At 64.7% G+C, this 25,004-nt stretch overlaps 6 protein-coding genes across 8 annotated transcripts in view; 4 read left to right on the forward strand and 2 right to left on the reverse strand.

The window, feature by feature from the left end:
- The window catches only part of LOC121346679 (fumarylacetoacetate hydrolase domain-containing protein 2-like), a 3,060-nt gene extending 1,349 nt beyond the window's left edge, over positions 1-1,711 (reverse strand). The window contains exons 1-4 of one of the 2 annotated variants that reach the window (XM_041424693.1): positions 1,646-1,711; positions 926-1,107; positions 268-484; positions 133-192 (exon numbers count right to left, since the gene is read on the reverse strand). In XM_041424693.1, coding sequence (XP_041280627.1) covers positions 133-192; positions 268-484; positions 926-1,104 — 456 coding nt within the window. In that variant the 5' untranslated portion in view covers positions 1,105-1,107; positions 1,646-1,711. The remainder of the gene's footprint in view (positions 1-132; positions 193-267; positions 485-925; positions 1,108-1,645) is intronic. The other variant, XM_041424692.1, reaches the window with a different exon arrangement.
- A 1,052-nt stretch (positions 1,712-2,763) lies between these two features.
- Positions 2,764-5,996, reverse strand: LOC121346681 (calsenilin-like). Its single transcript, XM_041424697.1, has 8 exons — positions 5,894-5,996; positions 4,213-4,337; positions 4,066-4,135; positions 3,916-3,986; positions 3,575-3,682; positions 3,390-3,494; positions 3,246-3,308; positions 2,764-3,009 (listed from the first exon to the last, which is right to left on the reverse strand). Exons 1-8 carry the CDS (start codon positions 5,994-5,996, stop codon positions 2,962-2,964), a joined length of 693 nt encoding a protein of 230 aa, XP_041280631.1. The 3' UTR covers positions 2,764-2,961.
- Positions 5,997-6,872: 876 nt separating this feature from the next.
- On the forward strand, positions 6,873-10,762 carry LOC121346687 (cytochrome c oxidase subunit 5B, mitochondrial). The gene is made up of 4 exons (XM_041424706.1): positions 6,873-7,032; positions 7,137-7,210; positions 7,610-7,709; positions 10,479-10,762. The coding sequence occupies exons 1-4, from the start codon at positions 6,939-6,941 to the stop codon at positions 10,589-10,591; spliced, it is 381 nt and encodes a 126-aa protein (XP_041280640.1). The 5' UTR covers positions 6,873-6,938; the 3' UTR covers positions 10,592-10,762.
- A 1,254-nt stretch (positions 10,763-12,016) lies between these two features.
- PURB (purine rich element binding protein B) lies at positions 12,017-13,406 on the forward strand. Its single transcript, XM_041424687.1, has one exon. It carries the CDS (start codon positions 12,032-12,034, stop codon positions 13,007-13,009), a length of 978 nt encoding a protein of 325 aa, XP_041280621.1. The 5' UTR covers positions 12,017-12,031; the 3' UTR covers positions 13,010-13,406.
- Positions 13,407-19,221: 5,815 nt separating this feature from the next.
- LOC121346682 (histone H2A.V) lies at positions 19,222-23,471 on the forward strand. Of its 2 annotated transcripts, XM_041424699.1 has the most exons (5): positions 19,222-19,425; positions 22,131-22,208; positions 22,635-22,748; positions 22,818-22,947; positions 23,153-23,471. In XM_041424699.1, exons 1-5 carry the CDS (start codon positions 19,237-19,239, stop codon positions 23,212-23,214), a joined length of 573 nt encoding a protein of 190 aa, XP_041280633.1. In that variant the 5' UTR covers positions 19,222-19,236; the 3' UTR covers positions 23,215-23,471. The 2 variants fall into 2 exon arrangements, with proteins under 2 accessions (XP_041280633.1, XP_041280632.1); XM_041424698.1 differs by having other exon boundaries at positions 22,635-22,947.
- A 723-nt stretch (positions 23,472-24,194) lies between these two features.
- Positions 24,195-25,004, forward strand: part of MAT2A (methionine adenosyltransferase 2A) — a 5,060-nt gene continuing 4,250 nt past the window's right edge. The window contains exons 1-2 of the mRNA XM_041424674.1: positions 24,195-24,465; positions 24,561-24,848. Of these exons, the coding sequence (XP_041280608.1) occupies positions 24,210-24,465; positions 24,561-24,848 (544 nt within the window). The 5' untranslated portion in view covers positions 24,195-24,209. The remainder of the gene's footprint in view (positions 24,466-24,560; positions 24,849-25,004) is intronic.

A 25,004-nucleotide genomic window follows, 5' to 3' on the forward strand; every position in this document is an offset into this window, starting at 1 on the left:
GGGGACACTCAGGTGACACTCCCAGGGGACACTCCTAGGGGACACTCCCCGAGGCGGGGACACTCAGGGCACACTCAGGGGACACTCCCAGGGCACACTCAGGGGACACTCCCCGAGGCAGGGGCAGGGTACCTGGATGTGCCGCCCCCTCTTCCCGATGACAGCAGCCAGCTCCACCTCCCAGTCCAGCTCCTGCGGGGACAGAGGGGCTGGGAGGGCCATCCCCGGGGGGCTGTCCCGGGGGTGGGGACACACCGGGGTACCCACGCTGGTGTCCTGGGGGTGCACGATGTCATCGAAGGGGCCGGCGATGGCGCTGGGGAACTTGCTGAAGATGAGGGGCTCCTTGGGCACCTTGGCAGCCTGCTCCTGGCAGTGGTCGTGGTAGTTGAGCCCCACGCAGATCACCTTCTGGGGGTCCCCCAGGGGTGCCAGCAGCCGTGCAGCCCCCCGGGGCACGCGGTGCTGCCCCGACTGCAGCGCTCTGCGGGGACACGTCCGCGTCCACACGGGGGTCACCCGCCTTGGGGACACTCGGGGGCACCCCTCTGGGGGGTCTTCAGCTGCATTTTAGGGATCCTTTTAGGGATATCCGCAGCTGAGGGGACCCCCTGGTTGGGGTCAGGCTCTCTTGGGGGTCACACATCATAGGGGGGTCACCCGTGGCTTGGAGTGCCCACGTTTTTGGGGGGCCAGCTGCTGGGGGTGACCCATTTGGGGTCATCCGAGGCAGCAAGCAGATTTGGGTGGCGGCTCCTGTGGGGATCCCTGAGGATACCCCCGATTTTGGGGCTCCCTTTTCTCCACCGCTGGGGGGGAGCCGGACTTGCAGCACCCACCTTTGGGGATCGCCCACCTTTGGGGGTCCCCCACCTCCTTTGGGGGTCCCCCACTTTCTTTGGGGGTCACCCTTGGCCTCACCCACCTCTGGGCGAGCTCCAGCCCGCGGGGGCCGATCTCCAGGAATTCCCGCATGGACCGGGGCAGCTCCGGCTCGGCCGCGCTCAGATCCACCAGGTCCCCCCCGGGCGCCTCCTCCAGCCCGAGCCGGGGCCCCCCGCCCGCGGCCCCCCGGAACCGCACCAGCCGCAGCGCCCCGCGCATCGCCTGCGGCGCCGGGCTCGGCTGAACCGCGGCCCCGGGATCCCCGCAACCCCCGCAGCCCCCCCGGGATGCGCTCCCGGGCCCTGCACGCTCCCCCCGCCCCGATTCCGCTCGGTCCCAGGGATTCCCCCCCGGTCCTGCACAGGATCCGGGGGTCACCCCCGTTTCTCACCCGCTCAGTCCGGTCCCAAGGGATTCTCCACCGACGCCACAATCCCCCCAGCCCCGATCCAGGGGATCCCCCCCAATCCCAGATCCCCCCGATCCCGGGCATTCCCCCGTTCCCAGGGATCCCCCCCGTTCTCAGACACCCCGCTCCCGGGGGTCCCCCCTGTTCCCGGGCATTCCCCCGTTCCCAGGGTTATCTCCCAGTCCCAGACCCCCCATTCCCGGGCATTCCCCCGTTCCCAGCCCCCCCCGTTCCCAGGGATCCCCCCCGTTCCCAGAGGTCCCCCCATTCCCGGGCATTCCCCCGTTCCCCATTCTCCCGTTCCCAGGGGTCCCCCCCGTTCCCGCCCCCCCCCAGTCCCGGGGGTCTCACACACGACCGCTCCCCCGCTCCGCCAGGAGGCGCTGCGGGCCCGGCCCCGCCCCGTCACGTGCCGCCCCCGCCCCCCTGAAGGTCGCCGCGCCGAGACCCCGCCCCATTCGGGCTGTCCAATGGGATGGCGCAGGGGGCGGTGCCAAATATTCAATGAGAGCCAATGAGAGGAGAGGGTGCAGGGGGCGGGGCCGCGGGAGCGGGAACGGGAAAGGGAAAGGGAACGGGAATGAGAGAGGGACCGGGACCGGGAATGGGAATGAGAGAGGGGATAAGAACGGGAAGGGGAATGGAGCCGGGACCGGGAATGAGAGAGGGAACGAGACTGAGACCGGGAATGGGAGAGGGACCGGGACCGGGACTGAGAACGGGGCTGGGAATGAGAGAGGGACCGGGACCGGGAATGGGAATGAGAGAGGGGATAAGAACGGGACTGGGAATGAGAGAGGGAACGAGACTGAGACCGGGAATGGGAGAGGGACCGGGACCGGGACTGAGAATGGGGCTGGGAATGAGAGAGGGAATGGGAATGGGACCGGGACCGGGAATGGGAATGAGAGAGGGAATAAGAACGGGACTGGGAATGGAGCCGGGACCGGGAATGAGAGAGGGAACGAGACTGAGACCGGGAATGAGAATGGGACTGGGAGAGGGAAGGGGAACGGGACTGGGAATAGAACCGGGACCGGGAATGAGAGAGGGAACGAGACTGAGACCGGGAATGGGAGAGGGACCGGGACCGAGAACGGGGCTGGGAAAGAGAGAGAGAACAAGACTGGGACTGGGAACGGGACCTGGAATGGGCCTGGAAGAGGCACGGGGAACGGGACCGGGACACCGCGCGCCTCTCACGTCCCCCCGAGTCCATTTCAGCCCTGAACCGTCACCGTTTGGTTTATTACAAAATCGCCCTCCCCACGCTGCTGGGGCAGCAGGGGCTGTGCTTGGGTTGGCGTCTGGGGGCTCCATCCCACATGGAGACCCCACCCGGGGGTCCCATCTCTGAGGGTCCCCACGTCCCGGGGTCCCCCCTGGGGTCGGGTTTGTGCTGTTCCAGGTCCCTGCACTGCCGGGGGGGGGGGGGGCCGGGGCCGNCCCCCCGCGCGGGGGGGGGGGGGGGTCCGCGTCGAGGGGAGGCTCAGCCCCCCAAAATGGGTCAGGCTGGCGGGTGGCAGCACCGTGCCCGGGGGCTCTGGTGGCATCGTCCTTGTCCTTGTCTTTGTCCTTGTCCTGTCCCGTCTCTGGGAGCCACTTGCTGCATTTCTCCTGCCTCCTGCTTGTCCGAAACAGCAGAAAAACTCCGGCGGGGGCAGGCTCTAGAGCACGCTGTGGAAGATCTGCATGGAGCTCATGATGTCCTTGTCCTGGGCAGGGAGAGAGCGGAGACGCCCCTCTGAGCCCCCTCCTCTTGTCACCCTTTCCCTGTCCCCAGCATCCCACACATCCCACCACAGCCCTCCTGCCTGCCCAAATCCTCCTCCCAGCCCCAGCTCCCGTGCCTCTCCTGCTGTCCCTCCTCTCCCACCGTGTCCCCAGCGCGTCATTTCGGGACAGAACGAGGAGGAGGAGGATGAGGAGGGTGCCCCCGAGCCCCCCTCACCTCCTGGCACGTGGCCAGGAACTCCTCGAAGGTCACCACGCCGTCCCCGTTCCTGTCCATCTTCTGCAAGGCAGCGGCCGGGGCTCAGCGGGGCTCCGCGGGGCGGCCCCGGGGGTGGCCTTGGGGACACGGGGACAGCCTCACCTGGAAGAACAGCTCCACGTGCTGGGCGGGCGCGCTGGCCCCCGGGGCGGGCTCGGTGCAGCGGCCCATCATGGCATAGATGGCTTTCATGATCTGCAGCATGTCCTGGGGGGACACAGGGCGCTGGCAGCTCCCCCTCTGCCCGTCTCCACCCCGCCAGCCCCCCCGCTGTCCCCAACTGTCACCTCCTTGCTGACGCAGCCGTCCTTGTTCACGTCGTAGAGGTCGAAGGTCCACCTCAGCTTCTGCTGCTCCGTGCCCCGCAGCAGCACCGAGAGCCCCACGGCGAAATCCTGGGAGGGGGCGGCGGGAGGGACCCTCACCCCGGCCATCCCCCCGCCCCCCGCCGCCGCCGCATCGATCCCGGGGCGCCCCAGGGATTCAGCCCCTATTGATCCCGGTATTTTTATCCCGGAGAGTCCGGCCACAGCCGGGGAGGGGAGAGGAGGAGGAGGAGGAGGAGGAGGGGAGGAAGGATGTGATGAATCACGCTGCTGGCACCGCCGTTCCCACCCGGAATTCCCACCTGGAAGCAGAGAGCCCCGTTGCGGTCGGCGTCGAAGGCGTCGAACAAGAAGTGGGCGTAGGAGCTGGCGTCTGCGGGGACGGCACGGTGACTGCCCGCTTCCCCGGTGTCCCCCCCTTCACCCGGGGGCTTTGGGGACCCCCGACTCACCGCCTCGGGGGAAGAAGCGCGAGTAGATGAGCGTGAAGGTCTCCTCATCCACGAGGCCGCTGGGGCATTCCTGCCGAGGGAGCGGCGCCGGTGACCCCGGGGGACGCGGGGGGACGCGGCTTTGGGGTGCGGGGAGCCCCGACTCACGCTCTTGAAGCCTCGGTAGAGCGACTGCAGCTCCGGCTTGGTGAACTTGGTGCGAGCCAGCAGCTGCTCCAGCCCCTCGGGATGGTGCCGGGCGCTCGGCAGCTCCACGTCGGCATCGCCGCTGTCTGCGGGGGGAGACCCCGGGAAAAACCCTCTTAGGGACCCCCCCTGCGCCCCAAAACACTCAAAGACCACCTTAGGAACAACCTGCACCCCAAATCCACCGGGAAAAAACCCTTAGGGACCCCCCCCCTGCACCCTAAAGACCCCCTTAGGAACGCTCCCCGTGCTCCAAGCCCACTTAGGGAAAACCCCCTTAGAGACCCCCCTGTGCCCCAAAACACCCAAAAACCCCCTTAGGAACACCCTGCATCCCCAATCCACCGGGAAAAAACCCTTAGGGGCCCCCCCCCTGCGCACTAAAGACCCCCTTAGGAACGCTCCCCGTGCTCCAAGCCCACTTAGGGAAAACCCCCTTAGAGACCCCCCTGTGCCCCAGACTCCCAAAGACCCCCTTAGGGGCACCCCCTGCACCCCAAATCCACCTGCAAAACCCCCTTTGGGACACCCCTTCACCCCAAACCCCCAAAGACCCCCTTGGGGACACCCCAAAGAGCCCCTTAGAGACCCCCTGCACCCCAAACCCACTCGGGGAAAAACCCCTTAGAGACACCCCCTGTGCCCCAAAACCCCCAAAGACCCCCCTCCTTTCCCCCCAAACCCGGCCCGGTGGTCCCGGAGCTCCCCGGTGACCCCGGACACGGCGGGTGTCGCGTCCCGGGGCTTTCCCCGCATTCCCAAGGCTCCGAACGTTCCCGAGCCGCCTCTTGGCCGCCCGGCCCGGCGGAAGGTAATTAATAAATGATGCTTCATTAATAATTGCAGCTCGGGGAGCCCCTGCTCAGCGATTTTGGGACGGGGCTGCGAGCCCGGAGCGTTCCCAAGGGTGACCCCCAGCTCGGGGTGCGAGGGGACCTGGGGGGGCCTTGGGGGGTCCCTGTGCCCAATCTCAGGGGGTTCGGGGGTCACTGTGGGGTCGTGACCCCCACCTCGGGGGGCTTGTTGGGGTCAGCGCCAGCTCAGAGCCCTCCCGGCCCACCCTGGGGAGGTTTGGGGGTCACTGGGGGTCCCCGCTGCCCGCTCCTGGGGGTTAACGGGGTGGGGGGGAGATCTCGGGGATGGGGGACCCCATCCCTGGTGTTTGGGGGGGTCTCTAGGGTGAGTATCTCCATCCCTGGTGTTTTGGGGTGGGGGTCCCCATCCCCGGGTTTTGGGGGGTCTCTGGGGTGAGGGTCCCCATTCCCAGGTATTTGGGGGTCTCTGGGGGTCCCCATTCCCGGTGTTTTGGGGCGGTCTCGGGGGTCCCCATCCCTGGTGTTTTGGGGTGAGGGTCCCCATTCCCAGGTATTTGGGGGTCTCTGGGGGTCCCCATTCCCGGTGTTTTGGGGCGGTCTCGTGGGTCCCCCCGCCCGGAGGGGCTGCAGGGGGGGTTGGGCTCCCTGCCCGCTCCCCCCAGCCCCAATCCCCATCTACCCTTCCCCCCAAACCCTCCCGAGGGGACCCCAAACCCGACCCCGCTCCTGCTGCCCGGCCCGGGAGCTCGCGGAGCGCTGGGGCTGAGCCCTCATTAACCAATTAATCACCGATCGGGGTTAATTGGGGCTGGGGGCGGCGGGGGTACCTTCGGCAGAGATGGGCTCCAGGATGCCGAACTGCTTGAGCACGGCGATGAAGAGGAGGATGAGCACGGCCACGGCGCACAGCTCCATGCCCTGGATGCCCATGGCCCCGGGGGGCTCCGGGGGGCGCCGGGGGTCCCCCAAAGCCTGCGGGGCTCTGCCGGAGCTGCGGGAGCGCGGGCGGTGCTGTGCCCGTCCTGCCCTCCTCCTCCTCTTCCTCCTCCTCCTCCTCCTCCTCCTCCCCTGGCACCCGGCCCTCCCGTGGTTTCTGCACTTTCCCAAAGAAAGTTTTGGGGTTTTTTGTTTTGTTTTTGGGGAGGGGGTTCGGGGGCGCTTCCCCCGCTCCCCGCGGCTCCCGCGGGTGTCGGGGTCACAGCGGGACGGTGCCACCGGAGCGGGCCCCGAAACGGGGGCGGGGGGAAGGTTCCGTTGTGCCCCCCCGGGCCGGGGGATCGATGGCATCGATGGCCATGAGTAAGCAGCGCGGGGAGGGGAAACTGAGGCAGGGAGGGCGGGGGGGTGTCCCCACCCCCCGGGGGGGGTTGTCCCGCAGCCTGGGGACATCGGCGCTGTGCCCCCCGGGGGTGTCGCTGTCACCTCCAGGGAACCCCCAGTGCCCCCCCAGTGCTGAGGTGTCCCATCGCCATGGCCCCGGGGACATTGTCCCTGTCCCCCCAGGGTGTCCCTGTCCCCCCAGAACTGTCCCTGCCCTCAGTGTCCCTGTCCCCAGAGTGTCCCTGTCCCCCAGGATTGCTCCTGTCCCCTCGGGGTCCCATCTCCCATCCAAAATCTCAGCCCCCCCCCGGGACCACCGGACCCGCTCGGGGGGGCGTGGCCACATAAAAGGGCGGGGCCACCACGGGGAGAGGAGGGGCCACCCGCAGGGGCGTGGTCATTATCAGGGGCGGGGCCACAGTCAGGGGCGGGGCTCTGTGGCTGTGGGCGTGGCTCCGGTGGCGGCGCGCCGCTGCCTCTGTCGGTCCCGCCGTCCCGCCCAACGTCACTTCCGCTTCCGCCCGTGCCGGAAGTGCCGCCAGTCTCGCCGCCATGGCCTCAAGGTTACTGCGGGTGAGCGCGGCCCTGCGGCTCCTGCCCGCGGCGTCCGCCCGCGCCCCGCCCGCCCGCCACCTCAGCGTGCCCGGTGAGCGGGGACGGGGGAGCGGGGAGACGGGGGGGAGAGCGGGGGAAGGAGCGGGGGGGAGCGGGGCGCGGTGTGTGCAGCCCCGGTGTGACGGCGCCCCGCAGGGAACCTGGCCAGCGATGAGGAGCAGGCGACCGGGTTGGAGCGGAAGGTGATGAAGGCCATGAACAAGGGGCTGGTGAGTGCCGGGGGAGCCGGGGCTGGGGTCGGGGGTGGCTCAGGGGATGCGGGGGGCTCCGGGGCGGTTTCGGGGTTCGGCTGCCCTTGGAGGGGCAGGGATTGGCGGATGGTGCCCGGGGGAGCCGCGGGGGGCTCGGGGGGTGGTGAGGGGCTCGGGTTATTTCAGGGTTTCGGTGCCTTTGGCGGGGGTGGGGTCAGGGGTGAGGAGATCGGGGCGTCCCGGGGGGTTTGGGGGTGCCGGGGCCATCTGGAGGGAGGTCCCAGTTTGGTGCCCTTGGAGGGTCCCGGGGCTGGGGGGGGTCGGGCACAGGGTGTCTCGGGGTGGAGCTGGGGATGCCGGGTTTGGGCTGGCTGCCCTGGGGGGTTCGGGGGGCGCTCAGAGCCCCGGTGCCCGCAGGACCCGTACAGCATGTTCCGGCCCAAGCGCTACGCGGGCACCAGGGAGGACCCGAACCTCGTGCCCTCCGTGTCCAGCAAGCGCATCGTGGGCTGCGTCTGTGAGTGCCCTGTGTCCGTCTGTCCCCGTGTCTGTGTGTCTGTCCTGTCCCCGTGTCTGTGTGTCTGTCTGTCCCCGTGTCCATCTGTCCTGTGCCCGTGCCCCTGTGTCAGTCTGTCCCTCTGTCCCTGTGTCTGACCATCCCTGTGTCTGTCTGTCCTGTGCCCGTGCCCCTGTGTCAGTCTGTCCCTCTGTCCCTGTGTCTGACCATCCCTGTGTCTGTCTGTCCTGTGCCTGTGTCTCTGTGTCCCTCTGTCCCTGTGTCTGACCATCCCCGTGTCCGTCTGTCCTGTCCCTGTGTCCCTGTGTCCGTCTGTCCCTGTGTCCATGTGTCTGACCATCCCTGTGTCCGTCTGTCCTGTGCCTGTGTCCCTGTGTCTCTGTGTCCATCTGTCCGTGCGTCTGACCATCCCTGTGTCCGTCTGTCCCCGTGTCTGTGTGTCCGTCTGTCCCCGTGTCCATCTGTCCTGTCCCCGTGCCCCTGTGTCAGTCTGTCCCTCTGTCCCTGTGTCTGACCATCCCTGTGTCTGTCTGTCCTGTGCCTGTGTCCCTGTGTCCGTCTGTCCCTGTGTCCATGTGTCTGACCATCCCTGTGTCCGTCTGTCCTGTGCCTGTGTCCCTGTGTCTCTGTGTCCATCTGTCCGTGCGTCTGACCATCCCTGTGTCCGTCTGTCCCTGTGTCCATGTGTCTGACCATCCCCGTGTCCCTGTGTCTGTCCCTTTCCTGTCCGTGTGACCCTCCCAGTGTCCGTGTGTCTGCTCATCCCCGTGTCCACCCGTCCGTGTGTCCGTCCATCCCCCCCGTCCCTGTGTCCATCCTCCCACCTGCACCTGTCCGCGCTGTTCGTGTGTCCATTCCTGTCCGTTTGTCCGTCCCCTTCTGTCGTTGTGCTCTGTCCCACACCGTCCCTGTCCCTCTGTCCCTGTCCCCCATGCACGTCCCCCCATCCCTCTGTCCCTGTCCCTCTGTCCCTGTCCCTCTGTCCCTGTCCCTCTGTCCCATGCTGTCCCTGTCCCACACCCCCTGTCCCACACCGTCCCTGTCCCCCATGCACGTCCCCCTGTCCCTCTGTCCCTGTCCCTCTGTCCCATGCTGTCCCTGTCCCACACCGTCCCTGTCCCCCATGCACGTCCCCCTGTCCCTCTGTCCCTGTCCCTCTGTCCCATGCTGTCCCTGTCCCACACCGTCCCTGTCCCCCATGCACGTCCCCCTGTCCCTCTGTCCCTGTCCCTCTGTCCCATGCTGTCCCTGTCCCACACCGTCCCTGTCCCCCATGCACGTCCCCCTGTCCCTCTGTCCCTGTCCCTCTGTCCCATGCTGTCCCTGTCCCACACCGTCCCTGTCCCCCATGCACGTCCCCCTGTCCCTCTGTCCCTGTCCCTCTGTCCCATGCTGTCCCTGTCCCACACCGTCCCTGTCCCCCATGCACGTCCCCCTGTCCCTCTGTCCCTGTCCCTCTGTCCCATGCTGTCCCTGTCCCACACCGTCCCTGTCCCCCATGCACGTCCCCCTGTCCCTCTGTCCCTGTCCCTCTGTCCCATGCTGTCCCTGTCCCACACCGTCCCTGTCCCCCATGCACGTCCCCCTGTCCCTCTGTCCCTGTCCCTCTGTCCCATGCTGTCCCTGTCCCACACCGTCCCTGTCCCCCATGCACGTCCCCCTGTCCCTCTGTCCCTGTCCCTCTGTCCCATGCTGTCCCTGTCCCACACCGTCCCTGTCCCCCATGCACGTCCCCCTGTCCCTCTGTCCCTGTCCCTCTGTCCCATGCTGTCCCTGTCCCACACCGTCCCTGTCCCCCATGCACGTCCCCCTGTCCCTCTGTCCCTGTCCCTCTGTCCCATGCTGTCCCTGTCCCACACCGTCCCTGTCCCCCATGCACGTCCCCCTGTCCCTCTGTCCCTGTCCCTCTGTCCCATGCTGTCCCTGTCCCACACCGTCCCTGTCCCCCATGCACGTCCCCCTGTCCCTCTGTCCCTGTCCCTCTGTCCCATGCTGTCCCTGTCCCACACCGTCCCTGTCCCCCATGCACGTCCCCCTGTCCCTCTGTCCCTGTCCCTCTGTCCCATGCTGTCCCTGTCCCACACCGTCCCTGTCCCCCATGCACGTCCCCCTGTCCCTCTGTCCCTGTCCCTCTGTCCCATGCTGTCCCTGTCCCACACCGTCCCTGTCCCCCATGCACGTCCCCCTGTCCCTCTGTCCCTGTCCCTCTGTCCCATGCTGTCCCTGTCCCACACCGTCCCTGTCCCCCATGCACGTCCCCCTGTCCCTCTGTCCCTGTCCCTCTGTCCCATGCTGTCCCTGTCCCACACCGTCCCTGTCCCCCATGCACGTCCCCCTGTCCCTCTGTCCCTGTCCCTCTGTCCCATGCTGTCCCTGTCCCACACCGTCCCTGTCCCCCATGCACGTCCCCCTGTCCCTCTGTCCCTGTCCCTCTGTCCCATGCTGTCCCTGTCCCACACCGTCCCTGTCCCCCATGCACGTCCCCCTGTCCCTCTGTCCCTGTCCCTCTGTCCCATGCTGTCCCTGTCCCACACCGTCCCTGTCCCCCATGCACGTCCCCCTGTCCCTCTGTCCCTGTCCCTCTGTCCCATGCTGTCCCTGTCCCACACCGTCCCTGTCCCCCATGCACGTCCCCCTGTCCCTCTGTCCCTGTCCCTCTGTCCCATGCTGTCCCTGTCCCACCACTCCCTCTGTGTCCCCCATGCATGTCCCTCTGTCCCTGTCCCTCTGTCCCCATCCCTCTGTCCCACGCTGTCCCTGTCCCCCCAGGTGAGGAGGACAACAGCTACGTGGTTTGGTTCTGGCTGCACAAGGGCGAGGCCCAGCGCTGCCCCTCCTGCGGTGCCCACTACAAACTGATCCCCCACGAGCTGCCCCACTGAGGGACCCCCGACCCAAACTGCTCCCCCACGAGCTGCCCCACTCAGGGGGCTCTGGGACCCCCAAACTGCTCCCCCACGAGCTGCCCCGCTGAGGGGCTGGGGTCCCCCTCGCTCCCCTCCCCGGGGTCCCGTTGACCCCCCAGATCCCCCCATAAAGAGGTTGTGTGGAGAGCCTGGCTGTGTCTGTGCTGGGGGGCTCGGGCTGTGGGGGTGTCACCGTGGGTGGGAGGGGACGGGGGGGCTCTGAGGGGGACACCGTGGCCTGGGGGTGGCGTTTGGGGTGGGGGGACCCCATCTCATTGTGCCTCTGCCCTGGGACTGGGGGGGAACCCCGAGTGGGTCCCGTGGCTGCTTTGTCCCCTCTGGGCTCCAGGAGCCCCTGAGCACCGAGGGGGGCTGGGTGGGTCACACAGCCCCCCCACACACACAGGGGACCCCCGGGGCTGAGTGTCCCCTCACACTGTGCTGGCCTGTCCCACGGGTGTCACCCCTGCGGGCTGGGAGGGTCCCAGGGCGCTGATCCTGGGGAGAGACCACCAGGGAATGCCCAGAGGGTCCCGGGTGGCCACAGGGGGTCCCTGAGGGTTCCCAGGGGATCCCCAGAGACCCTGAGGGGTCCCGGGGTGTCCCTTAGGGGTGGCCATGGACCAGACTCGAGGACTCCCCTTGGGCAGCTCATCCCAGCCTGGGGACAGGGCGGGTTCTGGAAGGTTCCGGCGGGTTCTGGTGGGTTCTGCCCGCCAGGCCCAGCTCAGGGCTCGGTCGGAGGTTGCCCGTTGCCCGTCCAAAGTGTGGCCCCAGTGCCACTGACCAGCCATGATGTCATCGATGATGTCACGCTGGCTGGCCATGACGTCATGCATCCCCGGCTGGAGGGGGCGGAGCTGTGAGCCTCACCGGCCAATAGGGGTGGTGAGAGACAGCTGGGGGTGGGGCCTGGGGCATCATGAGCCAATGGGGGTTGTGAGAGGCTGTGACTGACAGCAGGGAAGGGCGGGAATCTGCGCTCAATGAAGGGAGGAGCTGGGGGCGGGGCTTCAGGGACCAATAGGAGCTGCCGGTGTCTGTGACTGACATCCGAGGTGGGCGGGACCCTGGGCTGCATTGACCAATAGGAGCCGGCTGTGGCCGTGACTGACAGCCCGGCAGCAGAGCGCTGCGCTCAATGGAGGGGAGGGGGCTGCGGGGCGGGGCTCGGACCCAGCGACCAATAGGAGGTGTGGCGACGGTGACTGACAGCTGGAGGCGGGACTCGGAGCGATGGCATTGGAGGGTAGGGGGCTTCGGGGCGGGGCCTGGAGGGGGGCGGAGCTTCTCCGGGGGCGCGCGGGGACGCGGCGGGCGGGGCCCCCGGCGCACGTGACGGCGGCGGTGCGGCGGTGACGTCAGCGGTGTCGCAGCGGGGCCGGAAGCGGGCGGCGCGCGGGGCGGGCGGACAAGATGGCGGACGGGGACAGCGGCAGCGAGCGCGGCGGCGGCGGCGGGTTCGGGACCGCCCGCGGCGGGGCGGGGGGGGCCGGCGCGGCCGGCCCCGAGCAGGAGACGCAGGAGCTGGCGTCCAAGCGGCTGGACATCCAGAACAAGCGCTTCTACCTGGACGTGAAGCAGAACGCCAAGGGCCGCTTCCTCAAGATCGCCGAGGTGGGCGCGGGCGGCTCCAAGAGCCGCCTCACGCTCTCCATGGCCGTGGCCGCCGAGTTCCGCGACTACCTGGGCGACTTCATCGAGCACTACGCGCAGCTGGGCCCGTCCAGCCCCGAGCAGCTGGCCCAGGCCGCGGGGCCGCCGGGCGAGGACGGCGCCGGGCCCCGCCGCGCCCTCAAGAGCGAGTTCCTGGTGCGGGAGAACCGCAAGTACTACATGGATCTGAAGGAGAACCAGCGCGGGCGCTTCCTGCGCATCCGCCAGACCGTGAACCGCGGCCCCGGCGGCCCGGGGGGGTTCGCGGGAGGCCCCCCCGGGCTGCAGAGCGGCCAGACCATCGCGCTGCCCGCCCAGGGCCTCATCGAGTTCCGCGACGCCCTGGCCAAGCTCATCGACGACTACGGCGGCGAGGAGGACGAGCTGGGCGGCCCCGGCGGCGGCGGCCCGGGCGGCGGGGGGCTCTACGGGGAGCTGCCCGAGGGCACGTCCATCACCGTGGACTCCAAGCGCTTCTTCTTCGACGTGGGCTGCAACAAGTACGGGGTGTTCCTGCGGGTCAGCGAGGTGAAGCCGTCCTACCGCAACGCCATCACCGTCCCCTACAAGGCCTGGGCCAAGTTCGGCGGCGCCTTCTGCCGCTACGCCGAGGAGATGCGCGACATCCAGGAGCGCCAGCGGGACAAGCTCTACGACCGGCGCGCCGGCCCGCCGGGACCCGGCAGCGGCAGCGGCGCCGGTGACGACTCCGACGGCGACGACGTGGACGACGACTGAGCCGATCCCCCCAGCCCTCGACCCCGACGCCGGCCCCCCCCCCCCCCCCCCGAGCCCCGGGGCGAGGGTGGGGCACGGGGGTCCCCGAGCCCCCACGCCCCCCCCTCCTGCCGCCACCGGAGAGAGAGAAACCGGCCCGACCGTGCCGCTGCCCCCCCGCCCCCTCCCCGGCTCCCACCGTGGGACCCCCGGACCCCAGGACTCGCTGCTTTGGGGGGGGGACGGGGGTCACCCGCAGCCCCCTCCCCTCCCGGTGCCCCCCATCCAAACCAGCACGGGAGGGCCCCGGAGCCGAGCGGCGGGGGTGGGGGGGGCAGCGGAGGCACCTTGGACCAACGGCCGTTCCCTCGGCTTGTGATTTTCCCTTCATTTTCCTTTTTTTTTTTTTTTTTTTTTTTTTTTTTTTTTTTTTTTTTTCCTATTTTCCTCTTTCCACGATTCTTTTTTCGGGGGGTTTCTTTTTGGATTTTTTTTTTTTTTTGGGGTTTTTTTTTTTTTTTTTTTTTCCTTTTTCCCCCATTTTTTTTTTTGGGGGGTTTTTTTTTGGGTTTTTTTTTTTTGTTTTTTTTTTTCCCCGGGATGCAAACTCCAGGCGCCCGAACTGGCACCCGCCCCGAGCTGGCGGCTCCCTGACAATTAGGGAAGATTTCCTCGGTTTTGCCGATTTCTGACCGTTTTTCCCCCCCTCCCCGTTTCCCGCCGGGAAGGGGGAGGCGCCGGCACAAAGCACAAGGAAAAACTCGACGGGGCGAACCATCTTCCCCTTCTCTCCAAATAAGGCGCCTCCGGCCCCGTTTCACCAGGACCCGCCGGAATCCGCCCCTTGCCTTCACCCAAATTGGATTTTCCGGCCCCAAATCCGTGGCCCCGCCCGGCCCCGGCACCTTGGGGGTGGATTTTGGAGGTTTATTGTTATTTTTTGCCTCCTTTTGTCTTTTTTTTTTGCCCCCCTGGGCCCGGCCCTGGCGCCGCCTGGTCCCTCCAGCCACCTCCTATTAAACACATTTTTCCACTCTCAAATAGTCTTTTTTTTTTTTTAAATTCTTTTTCACTCCCTCACTGCCCCTGTACAGAATTCCGGTTTTTCACCCCGTTTTCCCATAACTCTGAACTCCATCGCTCTCATTCCAAAGTTTTGCCTCTTCTTCTCCAACGGTTTCACCCCTTGTAGGACTTTTCTTTTTTTTTTTTTTTCCTTTTAATCCATTTTTGGGAGCCCAATCAGCTGCCTCCTTAATTTATTACCACGGATCCGGCATCTCCCTCTCTCCATATTTATTGGGAAGTGAGGAACAGCTGCAGACCCCTGGGGGACCCCCCACGCCGCTGTCCGTCCGTCTGTCCGTCCGTCCGGCCCCCTCCCGCTGCTCCCGCTGCCGTCGCTCTTTTTAAAGGGATTTTTAAAAGCGAATTTCTTCCGTTTATCCCGTTTTTAAGCCTTCTCCGTCGCAAAGGACCCGGATCCCTCACTCACTCACTCGGGAGCAATAGTCCTTCCTCGATGGCCGATGTGTCCTGTACTGTATTTTGTACCCTCAGGCAGCTCTTTCCGGTGAATTCCTGCTGTATCCACCCATCCTCCTGGTCCTGTGTTCTTTGCCACGGAGAAAAAACCATAAACCACGACGGCGACGACGGATTTGGGGGGAAAAAGGCTCCCAGCTCCGCGGGACTCACCGGCGTCCAGCCGCGGGACCTCTCCTTTTATTTTTGAAGAGGATGAGATATATATATATATATATATATATATATAAAAAAATATATATATATTCTCCTTTGGGTTTCTTTCTTTTGGCTGAATTGCGGTGATTTAGCCTTATTTCTACTCTGGGAGAGCAGCGGAATCGCTGCCGGCCCGGCCCAGCTCTGGGGAGCTGGCTAGAAATACATGGAAGAGGAAAAAAAAAAAAAAAAAAAAAAAAGGCAAAACCACCAAAATCCAGTAATAAACCCAAAAAAGCAGCTCCCGGCGTTGGCTCAGGGAGCCTTTCCTGGCCAGAGAAGCGTTGGATCCATGGACACAACCTCCCACAGCTCCATTTGGGTGGGAAGAGCAGAGCACGTCGGGGGAAGACAGCGGAAAAAACAGCCAAAATGAGAAAAAAATAGGGAAAAAAGGGGATTTGAGGTGCCAGCTGGAGCGAGGGGAGCGGCCATGGGGGAGGGGATCTTGGGGGGCAGTTTTGGGTTGTTTTTTTGTCTTGGAGCCCCCCAGGAGGCGTTGGGTGTTTCCCAGGAAAGCGGGACAACGCCGGCATCTCCCCTGAACCCCCTTCCCATCTCTGTGTGTATAGACATGGCTGTGTGTACATAGCTCAGATTCGGTTGGGTTTTGGGTTGAATTCTGTAGAAAACGGGCAAATTGTTTTTTGGGTTGTTTTTTTTTTGGTTTTTTTTTTTTTTTAATTTTATTTTTAATCCACAAATAGAGGGAAAAATATCCCAAATTCCTGGTACTTCCAGCTTTGCCGCCCCAGAGGGGCCGATGGAGAACGCGATGATGGCTGTACAGACAGAATATTGCAAGTCTTGTACAACGCCCCAAAACCCACTGGAAAATACCCCAAATGGCTGGGTCTGGAGCGGGTGGTGCTTCCAGGGCAAGTTCAAACAGCTTCAGTTCTTTTTGCCCTAAAAAATATGGAAGAAAATTCGGATTTGGGGGCAGTGGGGGGTGGTTTGGGGGGCCGTGCCAGTGGCGGCTCCTCACATTGGTGACAAAACCAGCCAGGCCCCTCACTGACCTCACAAAAAAAGCAAAAAGTGGGAAAAAAAAAAAAATCGCAAAAAAAACTGGAAAAGATTTTAACAAAGCAGCTGAGGGAGCACTGGGGTTATGCAGGGTGGTGCACCACGGAGCTCAGCAGGTATTCCCAGTGGGAAATCCCAGCGGGCTCCGTGGATGCTCCCAGATGTTCCTGCAGGGCGAGGCCATCGCCCTCCTCATCCTCGCGGAGCCGGTAGAGCCAGCGGCGCCGGGGCCGAGCCACGCCGAGCCGGGCGTTGGCGGGAGAAGGCAGATCCGGGCGGGACGGCCGGGGAGGAGCACGGCACGGCACGGCACGGCCTGCAGCCCCCGGGGGGCTCTGGCCTCGGAGCAGCGGCTGAGAGCGGCTCCAAGCACGGGGCAGCCCAGCCACGGGGCTGGGACAGCATCCCTGGGGAGAGCACTGGATCCTCCTCCAAGAGCCAGGCGCTCCCAGGGTTGGATTTGCTGGCAGCTGGGTCCTCCGAGAATTGTATCCTCTGAAAGCTGGATCCTCAGAGTGCCCGATCCTCCTTCGAGAGCTGGATCCTTCAAGAACTGGATCCTCCAAGAGCTGGATCCTCTGAGCTCCAGATCCTTCTCTGAGTGCTAGATCCTCCTCCAGGAGCCAGATCCTCCTCCAAGTTGGATCCTCCAAGAGCTGGATCCTCTGGGAGCTGGATCCTCCAAACACTAGACCCACCTCTTCGAGCTGGGTTCTTCTCCAAGCAGCAGATCCTCCTCGGAGAGTTGGATCCTCTGAGAACTGGATCCTGTGAATGTTGGATCCTCCTCCGAGCACCGGATCCTCTCGGAGCAGCAGATCCCGGGAGCGCCGCCTCCCTCCCCGAGCGCTCGCCGTGACGTCCCCTTTGCCGAAAAGAGAAAAAAAAAAAAAAGAAAGTTTTATTCCTGTTATTTTTTTAATGAAAGAAAAACAAAAACTAAAGCAAACCTGCACTTTAGGCGGCCGGGGGGGCCGGGGCCCCCGTGTCCCTTCCCTGCGGCCGGCGGGGCGGCTCCAGGGGCCGGAGGCAGGTCCTGGGTGTTACCACTAGCGCAGACGAGGCCGACGCGACGAACTCCTCCTGCTCCGAGCACTCCTGACGTAGCAGATTTTTGCAAATGGAGTTTTACAGTCTATATTTAAAGAATTGTATGTTTGTAACAAATAAAGTATGCGGAAAAGTGAATGAAAAGCAGCCCGGGCCCGACTTGCTCCTTGGGGGTGCCTGGAGGGTGGAGCTGGTGGTGAGGGCTGGGGTGGTGACCCTGCGGTGTTAGAGGGACGTGCAGGATGTCCTGAAGGCACGCACAGGGAATGTGGGGTGTCCTGAGGGGATCGCCTGACTCGGGGGAGCTGGGGGTGTGAGGTACCGGCACGGTGGGGAGGGAGGAGGTTTGGTGTGGCGTAGGCACGTTGTGTCACAGCCCAGGCTGGAGTGTGCACAGTACAACATGTGTGTACAGTGAGGTGTGCGTGGTGTCACACAGCTCCGTGTGTGAGGTGTGTGTAAAGTGTGTGTAAGGCATTTGTGCCACCGCATGGCTGCCTGCTGTGGATGTGTGTGTGTAAAGTGTGTGTAAGGCATTTGTGTCACCGCACGGCTGCCTGCTGTGTGCGGCTGTAAGTCTGGCACGGTTTGGCGTGGCCTGTGTGCGTGCCGTGGCTCAGCCAGGTGTGCGTGCACAGACGTGAGAGGCTCGCGTGCCACGCACACGACGGCGCGGTGCGTGTCAGGTGCGTGTGCCCTCACACACGCGTGCGGGTGTGTGCCGTGTCCCCGCCGTGCCGGTGCCGTGTCCCCACCGGCGGTGCCGCAGCCCCCGCCCCCCGCGCTGCGGCTCCCTGCGGGCTCGGGCTCATCTGAGGACACGCGGGGACCCGCCTGCGCATGAGCCGCCGTCACCGCCATCACTGCCACCGCCACCGGGGCCCGCTGCGACCCCCGAGCGCCCCGCGGCTCCTCCCCACACGAGCCCGCGGCCCGCATACCCCCGCGGCCGGGAGAGCGGCTCCTCCGGCCCCATCCCACCCCGCAGCTGCTCCTGCTCCCCCCGGCCGGCCCCGGGGGACAGCTGGAGGGGCCCCGGGGACAGCCGGGGGGCCCCTGGATGGAGCCCGGGGGGGCGCAGCCCGCGGCAGGTGCGGCACTCCCGGGGCGCCGGGAGCAGCTGCGGCGTGAGGGGTGAGGGCACCCTGAGCCTCCCCGGCAGCTGCAGCGAGGCCCGGGGGATGCGCGGACCCCCCTGCCCGGTGCTGCGGGGGAACTGACGGGGCAGGGCAGGCACCCCGGGGAGGACAGCGACACACGCCTTCGTCACCCTCCTCCTCTTCCTCCTCGCAGCCGTGCGGCCGGGGCAGGGAGGGGGACGGGGGCCTCCTTGAGCCCCCCGGCAGCTGCAGCGAGGGCTGCACGGGCCGCCTCGCCCCTGCCCAGTGCAGGGAAACTGGCACGGAGGCCGGGACAGCCGGGGGGATCAGGAACGGGAGCAGGAGCAGGAACAGGTGCCGCCCTCCGCCGGCCCGGAGCGGGGTGGGCGCGGGGCTGGGGCCGCCCTGAGCCCCCGGCAGTGCGGCGAGGAGCGGGCACAGCGCGGGGCCGTGCGCCCCACACGCTGCTGGAGGGAAACTGAGGCACGGCAGGCAGGACGCCCCATGGCCGGGGGCAGCCGGGCGGAGGGGCCCGGGCCCGCCAGCTCCGAACGCTGCCCTGTCACCGACCCTCTCTCGTGAATCCCCGGTTCCATTTACAAACTCAGCTCGCTCCAGGGTCGGGTTCCATTCGGGCTCGCTGAACGGGGCGCCCGTCGTGCGGAACTTCTTTATTCACTGTGACACGTTTGCTCGGAAAAGGGGCCCTCTTCCCCCCAACAGTGCCGTGAATTTTTTGGCTTTTTGGCCACACTTGACCCCTGCCGTCACCACTGACAGACCCTCCGGCTTCTCAGGGTCCAGCCCGCAGTCCGGCCCGGGGCCGGCGGGGTCCGTGTTACCTCACGACCGCTGCCCTTCTCACTCATCCTACGGGGCAGCGCCGCGCTATGTCCGTACTGCCCCAGAGACACACACGGAGGGTCAGCGGCAGCGGAGGGCTGGGTGTCCCCGGGCGGGCTCCCCTCTCAGCCCCGAGCAGGACCGGACCACGTCAGGAGCGAAGCGCCCGGAGCCCTTTGGGAAGCCCGGAGCCCTCCCGGACCCGCCAAGCCCCCGCGCTCCCCTCACGGCCGGCCCCCTCTCCGGCTCCCTCACACAAACACGACGCGGGGCGGAGCGATGGAATGGGCGGGAAACAGCACCAGCATTCGATTGGCTCAATCAGCTGTCTATCATCATAACTCCGCCTCTCATCGCCGTGCTCGTTGTTGCTATTCGCCGGGCGGTGACGTCAGGGACGCGAGCGCGCCCCGCCCTCGCACCGCTGCGTGCCGTGTGCAAAGGCAACACAGCCGTTAAACGAGCCGCGGGGCGGAGCCAGTGATGGACGGGAAAAGAAGCGGCTCGCCCATTGGGCACTGCGGGATGTTCAAACTAGTATGGGAGGCGGTGATTGGTGGCGACGAGGCGCGGCCCGCCGCCCCCGCCCGGGCGGGTCATTGTCTGGCGGCTCCTGAGGCGGGTCGGGCGCGGCGGTGGCTTTGGGGTTCGGACGGCGGCAGCGGTACCATGGTGAGGGCAGAGGCAGCAGTGCTGCTCGGGACTCGGGGGGCCGGCCAGGACAGCGCGGCCGGGCCCAGCCGGGCCCCGTGGGGCCGCCAATGGGCGCCGCTGTCAGCCCAGGCCGGGCGGGGGGAGGGGGCCGGGCCCCGGTCCGTGACCTTGGGTCCGGCCCGGCTCTCCCCCGGTGCCCCGTGCCCGCTGCCGCCTGGTTCCCGGGGAGGGGGTTTGTCCTGCCCTCCAAACCCGGCCCCGCCGGTGCCCTCCCGCGCTGTCAGAGCGGTGCGCTGTCGGCCGGTGTCTCCCCGGCCGCGGTTTGTGCCGGTTGCGGGGCGGTTGGACGGGAGGAAGCGGCTGTCGTGAGGGAAACGCCTATCGAGGGGCCCGAGCTGGCTCTGTCAACCGCCCGGCGCTTGCTCCGGGGTTACGCGGATACAGCTCAGCCCGCTTCCCGGGGAAACGGCCCGGTCCGGGGGGAGAAACCGGGGGTTCATTCAGCCCGGTGCCCCGCAGGGGGAATGGGGAGAGCCGGGTGTGGAGCTGTCAGCGAAGGCGGGCAGGGCGATGTGGATTACGGCGTTCCGTGGATCTGCGGGATCGCTGGGGGCGTTCTGTGGTTCCACAGGCGGGTTCTGTGCGTTTTTGGGGGCTCGGGCGGTTCTGTAGCACCGCGGGGGTTCTGCCGTTCTCCGAGCATCCACCTGAGGTTCTGAGGTTCCGCACGGGGCTTGGGGGGTTCTGCGGACCCACAGGTGGGCTGGGGGGGTTCCGTGGGGGGCTCCGGAGCCGGCGGTGAGGCCCCGGTCCCCCCGCGGTAATGGAAACACCGATGGATTATGCAACTGCTGCCGCCGCCAAGAACTTGTGCTCGGGGATGTCTGGGAATGTGCGGCACGAGATAAGAAGTTGCTGCTTGGAGGGGTTTTATCCTGTTTAAAGCAATAAGAGAGAAAAAAAAAAAAAAAAAGTTTGCCTGCCTGCAAAGAACGCAGCGGGTCAGAGGCAGGGAGGATTTTAGCACGGGATTGTGCTCCCAGCGAGGGGCTGTGGTGGAGAGGAGGGATGGAGATGCCAGAAGGATGGTTCCAACCAGGAGGGTGAGGAGGGAATTCCTCGGGATTGCCCCCTCGGGAGGGAGGAGTCCAGGAGCCTTCACTCCTATAGGGAGCCGGAGGCACCTGGGCTGGGGGAACTTCCCGTGGAGAGCTGGTGAAAATCGGGACAAACCTCAGGATTTCCACGGCGAGACCTTTCTTGCTCTTCGTAGTCAACCCTCCCCCGTGAAGATGTCTCAGGCAGGCAGCTCGGAGCTGGAAAACCTGCTGGGGCAGTGGGAAAGTTCACAGCTGGCTGATAAAAGCCCGCAGTGGGAACAGCCAGTGCTTTTCCCAACGCTGCTTTTTATTCCTAGAGCAAGGAAATATCCACAAATCCCCCTTGCCTCCCCCTTTTTTCCCATAAATCTGCCTTTCCACCCCTCAAATCCACCCCCCAGAACGCCCTCCTTGAGTTGAGCAGTTTGGTGGAGTGATGTTTTCTCCTGATGAAAGTAACTCCTACAGAGTGGATTTGCTGGGTCCCCCGTGGCCTCACCCAGCGCCCTCTGCTTGCTTTAATCACCTCGGGATTAATTAATGCCCCCTCGTGACTAATTTTTTTTTTTCCAATGTTTGAACTGAACCTTGTGTTAACTCCCACCTGGCTGGGATGGAACCCCAATCTTGGACATTCCCAGGTGAACCATATCTTATTTTTAGGATTAATGTGCTCCACTTGCTCTCGTGGGGTGTCTGAATCCTTTCAGCTCCCTCACCATGAGCCAAAATTCCTCCTTTTTGGAGGGAGTGGGGACTGTGGGATCAATATATTCTAGAAAAACAGGGATTGTGAGTATCCAGGGTTTTTTCAGGCTCCCTTCTCCCTCTGCTGTTGTTTCTTGTCTTTCTGTGGGCTGGAAAACTTTGTTTTGGGGATTCTTATCCCTGTTTTTTTTTACCTGGAGCAGATTTCGGGTTGCTGACGTCTTTCCCACGGGGAGGGTGCAGCTCCCTCTACTTTCCTGCGTCAACCACAGCTCTCACCTTCATTAGGAACAGCTCTCATTAGTGATTAATGACATCATGGGGTCTTCCCATGTCCCTGGAATCCGTGGATTTCCTGGCAGCGGATGGGAGAGCCCAGCAAACTTGTGTTCTCTCTTCCTTGTTACTCAGCAACCCCCAAACTCTTGGCTTTGGCATTTCCACCCCTTCCAACGTGGTTTGCATTAAATCCACCGTTTCTGGGGCTCCTGGTGATTTCCCACTCTGCAGCAGGAGGGGAATTACCCCTGAATCCCACAGGATTCCATTCCCATGTGCAGGAACAGTGCCCTGCCCGGCGTGTGGAGAAATCAAATCTGAAAACAAACTGGGCTCACAGCTGCTGGGAAAAAAACCCTCAACAATGGGATTTTGGGCTGTTTTCCCCCCCATTTGGCATTTTCTGGAAAATACTGGGAATAGTGGCAGCAGGATGAGACCCCTGGGTGAGGAGCAGCTGCTGCACCCTGAAAACCTCCCTTGTTTATCCCCTTGAATCCGCGTGGTTTCAGAGGCCTTGAGTTGCCAGGGAAGCTGCCAGCTTATCCTGCAGCAGGTCCCTCTGGCTTAGAATTAACGAGATTGTTTGGATTCAGAGACTGATTAGATTAATTAACGGGCCCCTTTCTCCCCCAGGCTGGCGGCAAGGCGGGCAAGGACAGCGGCAAGGCCAAGGCCAAGGCCGTGTCGCGCTCCCAGAGGGCCGGGCTGCAGGTATGGCTCAGGGAATGCTGGGCACCCCCAAACCTCTGCTTTGGGGTCACAACGGGGTGTTTTGGCACTGGGAGGTGTACGGAGCCATGGGGAGATTGCAGAGGGGGTTTGCTGTCGGGTGGGACAGAGAGGATGGGAGGGTTAATTGGGAGAAGTAATTAGTTGTATTTCCTAAGTAATAATTATAATGAAAATAAAATTATTTTATGCTATACCAGATATAATACACTTTACTAAATTACATTTTTATGATACATATGTCATAACAATATCATATGTGATTATGGCATGTGTTACTATTGATATTAATTAGTAATGAATAAATTGGATAGTGATCTGTTTGGGTAGTTGCAGCCCAAATCAGCCGTGTGGGTATGCACACCGGGGGTGCTGTGGGTGTTAACGAGGCTGTTAATTGCCCCTCAGTTCCCAGTGGGCCGCATCCACAGGCACCTGAAGACCCGGACCACCAGCCACGGGCGCGTGGGAGCCACGGCGGCCGTGTACAGCGCTGCCATCCTCGAGTACCTGACCGCCGAGGTAGGACCCCCCCTCCGCAGCCCCCCGGCCCTGCCCTGGCCATTCCCACCTCCTGCTGCCGTCCCGCAGGTGCTGGAGCTGGCCGGGAACGCTTCCAAGGATCTCAAAGTGAAGCGGATCACGCCCCGGCACCTGCAGCTGGCCATCCGCGGCGATGAGGAGTTGGACTCGCTGATCAAAGCCACCATCGCCGGAGGAGGTGGGCCTGGTTCCCCTGTTCCGACCTGGCGTGGGGGTCGTGGCAAGGAGGGGAGTGTGGGAAAGCAAGCAGGAATTTGGCACCAGCACGTGGGCTCGCTGCTTGCCTGGATTCACGCTCGGGGGGATCGCAAAATGGGGAATCGTGGAGTTTCTCGGGAATTCTGCAGGTGACTTGACAGGATTTCTCCCCCTCCTTTCTGCAGGTGTCATTCCCCACATCCACAAGTCTCTGATTGGAAAGAAGGGACAGCAGAAAACGGCGTAGAGGGAGCGCGGCACCGGATCCCCCCGTCATCGTACTGTACCTGGCACAGGAACATCTCGGGGATACGAGGGATTTTTTTAAGGAATAGTTGACAGGAAGAGCATAGAGGATTGACTGTAGAGGAAGCATTGGGATGGGTTTAGATTCTGAGTAGGACACACCGCGGGCTGTGGGGCGGCAGCTGGGGGTGGGCGAGTGGCTCGGCCGCCCGCACGTTTTATACAAAAATGGAACCCATAAACCATTTTTTACAAAAATCCAGACCGGCTCCAGTGGTGAGGGGGGAAGGGGTGTTGGGAGGGGGCGTCGGGACCCCCCCGGTACCGAGGGATAAGCACCGCCCACTATGCAAATGTTCGGTGGGCGGGGCGTGTCCCAAGGCCCCGCCTCCCGGGAGCACATGGCCGGCTCTGTCCGTCTGTCCAGCCACGGAGGTGTCTGTCTGTCCTGGCCCAGCACAGGAGCGTTTGTGTGTCCGTCCCGCGCACGGGGTGTCTGTCTGAACGGTGTCTGTGTGTCCGTCCGGGCCGGGCACGGACAGCGGGCAGCAAACGGGAGTGTGCGCGTTTGTCAGACGGTTCTGGCTGTGTGGGGGCCACATCTCCATCCCTCCCGTCTGTCTGTCTGTCTGTCTGTCTGTGGCTCTGTCACTCCTGGGTGTCCCTCTGTCCTGGCCATCTGGGTTCTGTGCGAGCTCCCGCCGAGCCCTGGATGCAGCAGCTGGATACGGGGGTGCTCCGAGCCGGGCCCGGAGGCCGTGGCGGGGGGAGCCTCAGCCGGGCCGGCTCCTGCACTGGCAACACCGGGCGCCGGTTGCATCAGGCGTCAAGTGGCTCTAACGGCTGTGGGCACCATCAGGGCCGTGCCCGGGCTCAGGCCCGCCCCGCCGGACCGCAGTGCTGGGGATAGCCGCGGGATCGGTTGCGGCCGGGGGCAGGGGCCATGGCGGGGCCGGGCTGGGCCGGGGTCGGTGCCGGCGGGCCCGAGGTCGCACAATGGCGACGCCGGTCTGCGCAAGATGGCGGCGGGGGGGGCGGGGCCGTCCTCGCTGCCCGCGGGCCGTACACTGCGCATGCGCACTCCACTCCGTCGCCGGGCGCATGCGTGCGCTGCCGCGCGCCTCGAGCCGCCGGGCCGCGCGAGAGGCACCATGCGGACACCACGGGGGAGTACGGCGGGGGCATCGGTGTGCGACCGCAACATTGCCCCGTGCGGGGCAGAGGACACAGTCTGACCGGCGGTTTAACTCGGGTAAGTGCTCTGCTGGCAGTGGGGCGCTACGGGCAGCCCCAGACATTGATCTCCAGCTCCGCGTTACGTAACGTGCTCCCCCTACCCGACTGCAGTGGTTCTGGCCCCCCGCCCCCATGGCCCGTATTCCGTTCGCCATTGGCTGGGAGCAGCAGCGGGGCGGGGCGAGGAGGCTATAACTAGAGGCGGCGCGGTAGGGGCCGCGTTCAGTCCATCGCTACCGCGCTCGGGTTTTGTCGCTCCTGTGCTTTCGTGCTCTCCCCTTCCGCCTGTCGCCGCCCATCGCGCCGCCATGAACGGGCAACTGAACGGTTTCCACGAGGTGTTCATCGAGGAGGGCACCTTCCTCTTCACCTCCGAATCTGTGGGCGAGGGGCACCCAGGTGCGGGCCGAGCGGGGCTGGGCGGGGCGGCGATCGCGCAGGCGCGGCCGGGGGCGGGAGGGGGAGAGGAGGAGGAGGAGGAGGATGGTGAGGATGAAGATGAAGGTGAAGGAAATGAGGATGATGGATGGGATGAGGGTGGGTCGGGGGGCGTGG

The sequence above is a fragment of the Onychostruthus taczanowskii genome, unplaced genomic scaffold (assembly GCF_017590055.1).
Source record: "Onychostruthus taczanowskii isolate IOZ18803 unplaced genomic scaffold, ASM1759005v1 scaffold84, whole genome shotgun sequence".
Taxonomy (NCBI): domain Eukaryota; kingdom Metazoa; phylum Chordata; class Aves; order Passeriformes; family Passeridae; genus Onychostruthus; species Onychostruthus taczanowskii.